Genomic DNA, 12808 nt, shown 5'->3' on the forward strand with positions numbered 1-12808 from the left:
TAGGTGATTTTTAGTGGTAGTAATAATAATATATATAAAAAATAGAAAAAGAACAGCATTCCTATTAACTGCATCTTTACTACTGTGCATTAACATGGGAGAATGCTGAGCTGCTAAGATGAGATGCTGTTAGAGATGAAGTACCATTAGCCTTTACATCATATCCCAAAACTGTAGTAGCAGAAATTGTGGTTTATCCACAATACAATACACAATGTGTAACACGAAGACAAAACACAATGTTTGGCTGTGTATTTGTTTTTTAATAGACCTAATAGAATCTGATCTGAAAGATAAAATATACTATATACTGTTGTGACAAACAGACACAACATGGTGAAGAATATGAATTATCAGGATACACTGCAGAAACTTTCGGTCAACAGGGGCTGAATGTTTCTTTAATAAAAGTCATAAATTAAAAAAGGAGGCGTGAAAAATAAGCATCAACAGGAAACATTGAACTGTTGGAGTATGACAGAGCGTAACGTCAGTTCCCCCTTTCATCAGCGACCTTCTCTGCCTCCCTGTGTGGACACAACATTAACCAATGGCTCATAGCTCACTGATGTCGATTTCAAATAATTCGTCTGTTTCCTTGTCTGTGGCAGCTAAGCCATGTGGGGGTTTCCTGCGCGCTTGTGCAGCGCAGGGTGGAGCGGGAGGCGGGATGCGCCAATGGAAAAGACGCACCGCTCGTTTATTGGACCAGACGCGGAGTGAGCGCAGGCAGGACGCGCCTACCGAAGCCCAGGGACTTCGCGTTTTTTCCTCAGGGACGGGAGACAAAAGGGTCCGAGACACCTGTCAGGAGCGCTACGCATCCCGGAGCTGCGTGCGACGCATCTGGAGGCTGCGCGTTTAGTCATGGGCGCCCTGTTATCGCTCCTGTAGCGTGTGCGCGACAAAGGAGCGCAAAGTTGCTGCGCTGCCTTCTCGGGTTTCTTTGTTATTCTTTCCGTGTGATCGAGCCGCATGAGTTCGCCGCTCTTTTTAGGTCAGTTGGTCGGGGTTCCGTTGGAAATAATGCACCACACCATGGAGAAGGACACAACTTACACCAAGATCTTTGTCGGCGGGCTGCCGTATCACACCAACGACGCGTCACTTCGGAAATATTTCGAGACTTTCGGGGACATCGACGAGGCGGTGGTGATCACGGACAAACAGACGGGAAAATCCAGAGGATACGGCTTTGTAAGTTGTCATGTGGTAGAAGAAATGCCAAGCGGAACACATGGGGGATCGCAATGTGTTTTAATGTAGGGTTGAATTAAATAATCGGGGCTAATAGCAGGTCGTGGACAAACTGTTGCAGTGAGGTTTGTATCGACTTTATTTGATAATTCGTTGTTTTTACTGGTTATTTCCACAATGTATTTTGGTCTGGTCCGTGAAGGCAACGCCGCCACTTTGTTCCAGCAACAGCGTGTGCGGCGTGTCTGGTGTTGACAGTCACATGCTCATAGCTTGAGTAGCCGGTTATTTGGTTTTATAAGCCTGTCTTCAATGATCCCTGCGGCCGAAAAGTACAACTGAGGAGACAGCAGCTACCACACAGTAACACACAGTAACACACAGTAACACACACACACACACACACACACACACACACACACACACACACACACACACACACACACACACACAAACATATCACTTGGGTTGGTAATAAGCTGCAGCAGCTGTGGACAGATGTGTGTGCGTCTGTGCGTGCTTGTGTGTGTGTGTGTGTGTGTGTGTGTGTGTGAGAGAGAGAGAGAGAGGACGGGGGACGAGGGGGGGGGGGTCCTTGCTCACAGAGGTGTGACATGTCAGTTGGTTCTGCAAGATAAGGCTGCAGTGGTTTCACTCAGCCCTTCCCCTCCTCCACCAGGTTGGGCTTCGGTTGTTTGTATTGTGTGAGTGTCTGTCAGTCTGTGTGCGAAAGAGAACGTGGCAAATGAAGGTTTAATGCCGATCAGCTGTGCAACCAATGGTGTGTCGAGCAGTTCTGTCTGCTTTGGTGCCATTGCTCAAGTCGTCCCTGAATTCCCCTTATTTGTCTGATGTCATATAGAAGCAGCTTCTCGCACCCCAACGATCCGATGCTTTTTACCTAAAAGTCGCTGCAAAACGAAAGCAAGCGTCACAGTTTCATTTTCGCTGTTCCACTTGGAGAAGACGCCTGCATGCAGCTGCACACCACTCCTCGCCACTATCTGCCCACTCCTGAACTCGAACTCCCTCCAGGTGGATTCCAGCACCTTCATCCTTAGAAGCTCAGTCTGGGAAAAAGAACAAATCCACCTCCCACTCACCAGCCCACACCAGCTCCAGCTGACAGCATTTAAACACACTGATGCTTTCAGGGAGTCAGTGTCTCTCCATGCATTTGGTTAAAAGACTGAATTCTTTGAGGCAAGACAAGGACAGCAGCTCCCTCAGGATCCGACTCCTCTGGTCTGAGCGTTCATGTTGGTTTTTTACATAATGCTGGCTGAATATCTGTGACTTCATCAACAGGTGACCATGGTGGACAAGGGGGCGGCGGAGCGGGCGTGCAAGGATGCAAACCCCATCATCGACGGCAGGAAGGCCAACGTGAACCTGGCGTACCTGGGAGCAAAGCCCCGCAGCTCACAGACCAGTAGGTTTCTCCTCACACACTGTCCCGTCTGCTTCCCACACTCATACAAGCTCTGCTGCATCGGGAAGATGCAAGGAACGGTTCGATTTCAGGCTAGTTTGACTCACACTGGAGCGAATGCTGCATTTGCAGAGGACTGTGCTAGTGTGCGTTCGCAGCAGCAGCAGCAGCAGCAGCAGCAGCGCGGTTCAGTTTGAGTTGACTGTCCAACCGTTTGCTTTGCTGATGCCTGATTTTAATAATTTTTTGACAACAGAGGAGCGCAATGAGCTGCATCCGGCTCTTTGTTGGAAGGAGTTTGTTACGGTTAATGTTGAGTCTAAACTTCTGGTCCACGAAGACGTTTTGAAAGTAGCTTGAGAATTCGTATTCCTTATATTTGTTGTTATATTTGTTTAAAATATTGACTTGAAAAGTAATTATGAGACCACAGACTGTTTGTTTTCAGATTTATTTTTAGCCTTTAATGGAAAGTTGACAGTAGAGATACACACATTGAAGATGGAGATGGAGAAGCTACATAAATACCTACATAAAGAACATGTTTTCATAGATTCACAGCATCAACAGCGGTCCAGTTCTCGTCACTCAGTCATTTTGATTCACTCTCATCTTTGGTTGCCCTGTTGTTATTATTCTGTGCATCTTTATCAGTGTTAACCACCAGTGCTTTCATGCCCCCCCCAACAACTGAGTCCACATCTGACCTAGACAGCATCTCTCCCTCGCTGCCTCATTTCAAGCTCGCTGGCTGAAACACCACAGCGTAGGTGTGATTGACAAACAGTGGTGCCAACAACAACTGACTGTGTCCTTATTCCTGCGCCAGCACTGCTGCACAGCTCCCCTTAAGCGCGCAGCTTAGGGGACGGCAGCTCTCTGTAGTTTGTTATTGCGTATGACAGTAGCCAGAGAAAAGAAATGCAAGAGCGAAAAGAGATGGGACTGTAAAGAGCAAAATACATATCTGGACAATAGCAGCATCTGTCCCCGTTCAGTCCAGGCAAAGAATGGCTCTTTGCATGTAGATATAGTGTAGGTTTAAACAGAGGAGGGCTGCAGTAATCATGACAGGACAGAAAAGCAGCAGAGGAAGGAAGAGATGAAGGGATGAAGAGCCACAGTCAGAGGAGGAGGACCAGCTCCTTCGCTCTCACTCAGACTCAGCTGATTCCTGGTGAACTGGAGGCAGCGAGGTCACAGATGTTTGTGGGCCACAGAGTGCGTCGTCATTTGTGTGAATGTGCCGAGCGCCTGCGCGTTTACGGAATAACAGTCCCCCTCTAGAATGAAGATGTGAGAGCAACAGGCCGAGTGCTTTGCCTTTGTGCCGCCCGCTCCACTCACTCTCTCTGTCTGTCTGCAGGTCTGTCTGTTGGAGTGCAGCACGTCCATCCTACCTGGGCTCAGAGGCACTACGGGTAAGACCGGGGGGCATCAACGCGGCTCTCTCTCCTCCTCTCTCTCTCTCTCTCCACACTTCACCATCCTGAAGCGCCCTTGCCCTTGGTGGCGGCCGGTGCCGCTGCACAGTGAGGGGTAGGAGACACCTGGAGACGCTGCCACGGCACCGTTCATGCCCGGTTGAACGCTGAGGAGCGTTGAACACACTCTGGATGTAAATCTGCGTCGTGTTCCGACTCGTCTTCTGTTGTCTCTCGGTCTTTCTGGTCCATTAAACACATGAGGAGCGGAGCTCAGAAATCCACTTACGCATGGCTTGGGCTTCATCGAGGCACCAAGCCGTTTAGTCAGACTTCCCCTCTCCCCCCCAACACACACATACATGCTGCCATCATCGCTCATCTGTTTTGTTCACATTAGTGCAAACAGACTGTTGCATCAACATGAGCCCTAATGATTTGCTGTAGGGTTGTGTGATTTGACAGTATATGCTGCAATCTATATAATATCTCTGGCTGCATTAGCCCAGTGGTTCATAACCTGATGGTTCGTGCTCCACACGGGGCCGTGAGATGGATCTAATCTGCATTAGTTAAGGGGTTATGGATGTGGGATAAGTGACGTGTACTTCCTCAATAATGTCACTAAATGTCAGCTCTCTTATAAGTATAAAGCAGCCTGATTGATTAGCACTGGTTTGTGCCCCTCATTGACAGGCAGAGGTACAGTAAAAGATAACAAAGGGACCAAACCGTTCTCCATTTCCAGTTTTGGATACTTACTGGTTACTGGTTAGGCTTATTGGTCTGCATGCAGGATCTCTCCCTCCTGTGTGTTTAAGGCTCTGCAGGCTTGCTCGTGGTTCAGCATGTGGAAAGCTGCCAGTAAAGAGACCAGGCAGAGCAGCAGCGCTTTCCAGGTCATTTGTGCTAATCAGTGAATATGATGGGTGCATGGAACCGAAATGTTGCCTGTAACGCTGATAGTATAGGATAGGACTTATAAGAACATCTAACCTTTACAGTGTAACTGTGGAATAACAACTAATGGACTTTTCAAACTCAAAAGAGGTTGAAAAGAATAGCTTGGTTTCGAGAGGATGAGCTTGAGCAGAGTTATATGAGAGGAGCCAGTGTGAGTCAGGAGGTCATGCTTTCATGCCGATGTTCTACTACACTGTGTGTAAAGTACTGCTGCAGTATTAATTATTATCAAATGATTATAATATTTAAGATAATACAATAATATGAGCTCCTGATAACAACGAATACATTGATCAGTGTCAGAATTAGTCAGAATGTGTTAGTGGGCTTTAGGATGATAAATAAAAACACTAGAATGAGGTCCAGTCAGAGAATTTAAAGACTTCTCTGACTGTGTGGATGACCATGGGGCATCAAAAAAGCCACTGGTAGTTTCTTTACCAGTTCACCCCAACCAGTTTGTTGTTCGTATGTTGGGCCTGCTCACCCAGCAGCCCTGAGCTCCAGTGTGAACACAAGAGGAAGCATTTATGACGCAGTTCCTGACCGACGCATGGAGGGTGATTCATTGCCAGACATTTGCAGGGACTCTGCAGGTTGAAGCCAGCAGCTTCTTGTTGTGTAAGTCGGGCATGGCCGACTCCAATCTACCTACTCACTCACGCTTGACTCAGTCTTGCCATGTATCACTGTTGCTTAGGTGATCTTAAAAAAGATATTGTTAAGCAGTGTCACAGCTGTGTGTTGTATGTGCATGTGGGTGTTTGTTAAGATCCCAAATGTCACTGAAAATGAAAAAACTGGATATTTAGATAAGATTTCTTGCTGATAAAACATGTTGGTCCCTGGTTAACAGAATATGCAGTCTGACAGGTGGAAGGAATAAACTGCACCGAGTGATTCAGTGAAAAGTCTCTTCGCATCGACTTTCTTCAGGATGACAGGTTCTGATCCTGCGGCTACAGAAAAGTCCATTAAAAACCTCAACTGTTCTGAGTTCTATTAATATTGCAGTCCTCAATTTCTGAATGAGTGATGAGGGAATTGAGGCTGACCTAGAAGAGTCTGTGAATGAGCGATGGCGGCTTGATTAAACGTCTCCCGCAGTGAGGCGGGCGTTGGAGGCAGAGGGAGTCCGCCCTTTAATCTGCGCTTGCAGAAGGAATCACGGCTCCGACACCTCGGTGGCTGCAACAGTAAAGAGGAAACACCACCTGCCACACCCACACTAGCTAACATGAGGCAGACGCGCAGACTGAGCTTTTAATTGGTGCAGAAACACGTGCATTGAGCTATTTGTGCCAGATTCTAGTTTGTTGGAGGCGTTTTTGATTAATAACAATTAATGAATAAACACAGTAATCAGGCCATGACATGAACTTTACAGTTCACACTTTTTTCTCAGTCTGCGTGATAAATGAGTGGTGAACACTAGTCACACATGTCATGAGCTAGTGATTCTTTGTGTGATGGCTTTCAAGTGCACCCATGTTTTCCAAATGGAACCTCTCATTCTACTCCCCTAAAGAGTTGGCGCGTGGTGAGACAGAGCAGAGCCACAGAGCATCATTGTTTGGTAAAAGGAGAAATGACAGCAGCCACAGCGACAGTTTCCTGTTGTGAGAATTGTCTTCCATTCAGTCAAGACAGCGCTCCTGCAGCTGTGCAGTAGTGTATTACTGAGGTTAGAGCTGCTGCAGATGTTGGTATCGCTTCTTCTTCCACGGCGTATCCGTCCTTAAACACACCATCAAACACATGTACTATGATTAGAGTGATTCTCTGGTAGAAATGCTGTGTCCTCTCTGTGTCGGTGATAAAAGCTGACCTGATCTGATATTTGCACTTTCTTTCAACTCAACGGCATCTGGCAGAAAGGTTCAAATGAAGGATCAAGAAAGCACATTTGTACATGTTTCAGTGTTGGTGCATGCGAAAGGCGCATCTGTCCAGATCACATCTCTCTTCTCTGAGGCTACTTGTGTCTCTCTGACATGATCAGTATGACTGCAGTCGCTTTCAAACATATCTGCAAAGTGAAGGATTGTTTTTATGTCATTATGGGACAATCTAAAAAAAGCTTCGATTCCAACCATTTTAATATTTCATTTAGATTTCTTTATAGACGCCAGGTTTCGTAAAACGACAGCTGAGGTGCCTTTTTAGTCTGACCTGCTTTTAGACAACTGTATATTTGTGAATATACATATGTAAACAGCATGTACAAATAAAGACGGCATAGGTGCTGTAATCTAGGTTTTTATTAGAAAACTAAACATCACATATAACCCGAAAAATAAATAGTTACGCTGATTAAACCCCCGTAGCCACAAAAGCAAACAAATATAGGAAAGAACTATTTAATCGGGATCATTGTCAGTCGGCCAGTGTTTGGGGTTTGACAGCAGCCTGATTACAATCTGCTGGACCATTCAGTCTATCATAATACACAGAGGCAATTTTTGACAAACACGTAGTAAATTGTATATTTGGTAAATAAGAATTGTCTACAGTAGTTTGTTTTTTATTAGCTTCTGTTTCCAGAGAGGGGGGCTCAGAATCCACCACTCACACGTGGTGTTGCCTCTCACTCAGTCCCACAATAAACGGCAAATATCAAAGGCTAAGTCAAACACAGCAGAGCTCGGTCTGCTGCTTCGGCATATTTGCTTTAAGTTTTAAGAGGACAGAGGACATGCCGATGCCAAATGTGGCTCCGAGGTACGGCTGAGTTGGGGTAGAGGAGGAGAGAGACGTTAACATTGGAGGGAGGGTGGGCGTCCATCCCCCATGGCCGCCTGCTGTTATTCCTCCAGCACCCAGCGTTGGCGTGGCTGCTCGACAGAAGTGAGATTCTTTTTATTTGCCTTAGTCTTTTGTGTGAGAGCGAGCGAGAAAGAGAGAGAGAGAGAGAGAGAGAGAGAGAGAGGAGCGGAAGGAGATGGATGTGTGGTGAGGCTGTTAAACATTGTGTGTGTGTGTGGGGGGGGGGGGGGGGACTTCCTGTTGAAGAGTCGTGGGGGAGGAGACGCAGACGTAGCATCACACCTGTGGTGGGGTGTAGTTGTGGCTGGGTTCAGTGGAGATTTTATCCGATTGTTGAGCTTGTTTTTGTATGTGAAATTGATAAAAAAAAAAAGAAAACCCTCAGTGAAACATGAGAGAATCAGTGAACAGCACCTGCAGGCGCCATCGCTTTGAGTCGCATCCTCCATTTTTTCTGACTCCTCTTTGTCCGCCCTTCCTCCTCCTCCGTCTGAACGGTCTGTCTCTGGGTCTGTGCTCACTGTCTGTCAGGGCTTTAGGCAGACGCCGGTCCCTCAGGTGGGTGTTCCTCTCAGCCTGGGACCCAATTAGGAGAGTCACTTGTGTTGCATGAAAAGTCTCATTTAAAAAAAAAAACACATCTTCACAGCACAAAAAGCCCCTGTTTCATTCGACTATTGAACAACGGCACAATTTGATGTATTTTCCCCCCATAGGTGTTTTGTTTTCAGCCTTTATTGTTGTGCGATGCTGATTTTTACACTCCTGCCATTATTGTGCTTGGTTCTGAACACACGGCGTGAATTGCGCAGTTGTAACAACCAAAAAAATCCAGATAGTGAAACTCCTGCTCAGATGAATCAAATTGAAATTCATCTGTTGCTCACTGTCATGAGATCTGAGTGTCCAGTGCTGATGTCGGCCTTTCCGTCTCTCACCCTCCCTCAAGCCGTGTGTGTGTTTATTGAGAGAGGACAGCGGGTCATCTGTGTGCGTCTTCGTGAGTGTGTGTTTGCCTCCGCCTGACTCACTCTCCTCACATCCCTCAGTCTAAACTATTAAAAGAGTGGCTCTCCCAAGGCATGAGGGGTATGATGGCTGACCTCTCACCTCTCAGCATCTCTCCCTTCCTGTCACTCTTTTCTCATAATATCCTGACCCCAGCCCCCCATTCACTACATCCAGTGTCTTATTCCACTGTTTGGGAGAAGCAGTTTGTGAGGGAGTTACCCCAGAGGGAGCAGCGAGGTTAGGATGCTCCCATGGGTGTGTTGGTGAACATATACCCATGCAGCTGTGCCAATTAGCCACACTATGCAGCCCCCCCACCACACACACACCCATACTGAAACACACACACTTGCTTTGTGTGTGTGTGTGTGTGTGTGTGTGTGTGTGTGTGTGTGTGTGTGTGTGTGTGTGTGTGTGTGTGTGTGTGTGTGTGTGATGTAGATATAGATATAAATGTGTTGACAGCCAGCAACGACGCCGAGCACGAGAAGGAGGAAGGCGAGGCTCAGCTCTGTCTCGTACGATGCTGCTGTCACATTGGATCAGTCAGTCGCGTGCGTGCAGGCAACGGCACACAGCCGTGGGAATGACACTGCACTTCTGCTCTGAGAGACTGCTGGAGTGAGCGGGAGGAGATGTGGTGCACGGAGTGGGGAGGAGGCATTATTACTTTTAACTTTGTATTGACCTCACGCGTCGCTTTATGTCATCATTCTGCAAGTTTGACTTTTTCAGGGCACCTGACTGGTCCTCTGTGATTTACAGTGGTGGGAAAAAGTAGGAAAAGGAAGTTGGAAAGGGATCTGATCTGATTCTTTACACAAAATATTAACAGTTTTTTCTCACTTCATCACGCAGCATTGTAAATTAAATGTAATTTATGCATTAGGAAGGGCATGTGGCATAAAAACTTGCCAAATCAACCATGCGAATCATTAGCTGTGCCCCTGATGCGATAAAGCTGAAACAAGTCACCTTTTATGCTGTTTTATACTTTGCTTTGACTTCATTTATTTGTTTATTTTTTATTATTGATGAACTGGATAATAATAATAATGACAGTGCAGAATTTCATTTCATACTAACTCAATATGTTTTACTGGGCCCAAACTCGGAGAAGGAACAAGGTTCAGCTAAGTTCTCCAAACCCAGATGCAGTCAGGTATAAATTCAACGAGCTTCCCTTTTTAAAAAAGAGAAGCTAGCAGATTATATGACACCCTTCACAACTGCGTCATAACTGTGAGTGTGAAGCTGCATCACTCTGGTGATGCCTTCACTACTACTGCAACAAATGAGAATGAGCTCCACACGCGGGTGTTGACCTCATCACTTTTAATGAAGTTCCCATTGACTTGTATAGACACTAAAGTGTAAAAACAACATTGTGGTTTGGGTTTTTCCATGAACTCTTCCCCAGAAATACAATTGAGTTTATTCAAGCTTTTTTGAAACTATTAAGTCAGTGAAGTGAATTTGAACAGAATTAATTAGTGTCTCCTCAGTATGACACCGTTTAAACTAGCATGTGTGCCTGTGTGTTGTGTATACAGCGGAGTGGGTGTGGGCTCCTACACCGTGTTTGTTGTGGCAGCACACCTGATCCCTGCTCGCGCTCTGTTTACGGCTAAGCAGCAGCAGGAAGCCGCCTCTCGCCGCTCCGATCACCTGTTCGGGCTCCTGTCGCAAGGTTACTGTCGGGTTAATGGCCCTGACTCTAGGCCCTGATCGTGGCGGGGCTAGTATTAAACACTGTCGTGTCCTGTTGTGTTTGTTTGAGCACAGCGGTATAACCTAGTTCTCCTGATATGATCACTGCTGCTATTGCCAGATGTAACTGAGGCAGTTCTGGTTAAGTAGGCAGCCTCAGGCAAGGGCATGACTCAATACAGGAGGACAGAGGAGCGCCTTTCTCCCTCTCATTATTGCCCGGGCTCGGAGTACCAACAAGCTCACACACTGCATCGGTTGTGGCAGCCTGTTTGTGTGTATGAAGCGTCCACTACTCTCCATGCTGAGGCTCGGCTTTGTTTGCTTTTAAAGCACAACCTATTGTGATTACAAGCAATCTCCTGTTACTTTGCTGGCCATATACCGGGTGATACAGTCTATTTCTAATTGCTTTGTGAATATTTCTCGGGCAGTGTGCTAATTAAGCTTAAACACAGGGGAACGGTCTATTTAAGGCAACAGCAACAGTGGAGCTAATTGCTCCTAAAGAAAAAGAAGCTGCCTTTGACTGTGGTTTCAAAATATGAGCGCGTTAGGAAAAGGAAGCAGCCACTGAAGAAACCGTTGGACTGTTTGTTGCTGTTCCACATTGACTGTGTTTACCACTCACACCTTATAATAAGAGCAAATTCGACACAGATACAGCGAGTGGCAGCTCTGAACACACAGATGTGAGTCTCAGTGTTACATCTAGCTATTAATGTGGTGGGCGGGGACTGGTTGATTGACGCCTGTTTGCCGCTAACAAGCGCGCGTGGCTGCAGACAGTGTAAATGACTCCGAAATCAGATCAGATCTATGTGCAGCCACCGAATCGACATCTAATTTTGCTTATTTGCTGATGTAATATACTCTTAGTGTCTCTGTTCATACATGGCATCACAGTGAATCTGTCCGACTTTTGGGACGTTGGCCACACAAACAACCCCTCAAGCTTCATTAAACAATCACGTGCATTTGGTTGCCGTTCTGAACACCAGCGTTTTCGGTTTTCGGGTCACGCTCTGCTCCTAACCCTTGTTCCTCTGTGTCCAGGCTCTCCCAGCAGTACGTCTACCCCCAGGCGTTCCTCCAGCCGAGCCTGGTGCTGCAGTCCCAGCTCAGCCCTGCGGGGGCAGCGGCGGCGCTGGCCTCCCCGTACCTGGACTACAACTCTGCCTACAGCCCGTACGCGCCCACAGGACTGGAGCAGTACCCCTACACCCCCTCGCCGTCGCCCTCTGCTGGGTACCTGGGCTACGGCTTCCCCCCTGCTACGCCGCTGGCGGCCCTCACGGCGCCCCTCACGGCGCCCCCGACCCCCCCGGCCGTCATCCACCCCCCGCTGGCCGCACTCGCCGCCGTGTCCGCCGCCCCGCAGGCGTTCCTCCACTACCCTTTGCACCAGCCTGACCGTATGCAGTGAGCAGCCGAGTGGAGCCTGCCGATGCGATGGTGACTGCTGACAGTGACTGCTGACCTGTGGGTTCATGAGGATGTGACTGGATAACCAGGAAGAGAGTGTTATGTATTCAAAAGGGCTTTTGAAAAACACTCTCTTTCCTGTTTTTTTCTATATTATTGTTGTAATTAATGTTTTATTAAAATTGTCCTCAGCATACGATCTGAATGTTTTTCATACGTGGGAGAAGTGAAGGTTGCAACAAGATGACTGGTGAAGTTGTGGACGTTTCTGTCTTACTGCTGACCCCTCAGTGCAGAGGCCGGGGGCGGCCTGACTGCTGCAGAGCACATGAGTAAACATAAGAAGTAATATGTCTATTTGGCATGGTGCTACGGCTGCAGTTTCTCCAAAGGCACGGAGCTGAATGCTGGATATTTGCCAAGCTGCGAGCCAGTTCCTCCTTCAGAAACACAGGTTCTGATTACCTCTTCATCAAAGTTACCTTTCTGCCTACAGCCTTAGAGAGCGTTCTCTTGATGTCTGACTCAGTTTGTGGTTCGTCACTCGTGTTTGTGTAACTCTATTTACAGTAGTTGCTTGAATCTGCCATCGGTAGGTTATTACATGATGATAATCACACTTAAACAAAATATGCAATTATGATGAGAAGGAATGGACATGAATAAGGTAGGCAACACTGGTGTATTGAACATTGCTGAAAGAATGACTTTAACACTTAATATACAGTAGTAATCACATGCAGTTCTTGCACCCACTTCTTAGGCTACGTTTGACCTGTAAACTTTAAAGTGAGTCAAGAGTTGTAGTTCAATGATACTGAAATGTCATGTCTGCCAGTACATATCAAGAAATTGTGTCGTTGCTGAATGTGTGAGTGTA

The 12808-nt window shown here is 47.0% G+C and overlaps 1 protein-coding gene across 1 annotated transcript; it reads left to right on the top strand.

Moving 5' to 3' along the window:
* The first annotated feature begins 551 nt into the window (after window positions 1-551).
* Window positions 552-12127, top strand: rbm38 (RNA binding motif protein 38). The gene is made up of 4 exons (XM_029155631.3): window positions 552-1197; window positions 2506-2629; window positions 3996-4050; window positions 11560-12127. The coding sequence occupies exons 1-4, from the start codon at window positions 976-978 to the stop codon at window positions 11927-11929; spliced, it is 771 nt and encodes a 256-aa protein (XP_029011464.1). The 5' UTR covers window positions 552-975; the 3' UTR covers window positions 11930-12127.
* Window positions 12128-12808: the final 681 nt, after the last annotated feature.

Source organism: Betta splendens, chromosome 7 (assembly GCF_900634795.4).
Source record: "Betta splendens chromosome 7, fBetSpl5.4, whole genome shotgun sequence".
NCBI classification, from domain to species: Eukaryota; Metazoa; Chordata; class Actinopteri; order Anabantiformes; family Osphronemidae; genus Betta; species Betta splendens.

Excerpts from the sequence above, each read along its gene's own strand:
- rbm38 (XM_029155631.3), top strand. The coding sequence starts at position 976 with ATGAGTTCGCCGCTCTTTTTAGGTCAGTTGGTCGGGGTTCCGTTGGAA. Across the intron at positions 1,198-2,505 it reads AATCCAGAGGATACGGCTTT|GTGACCATGGTGGACAAGGG; the intron begins GTAAGTTGTCAT and ends CTTCATCAACAG. Across the intron at positions 4,051-11,559 it reads TGGGCTCAGAGGCACTACGG|GCTCTCCCAGCAGTACGTCT; the intron begins GTAAGACCGGGG and ends CTCTGTGTCCAG.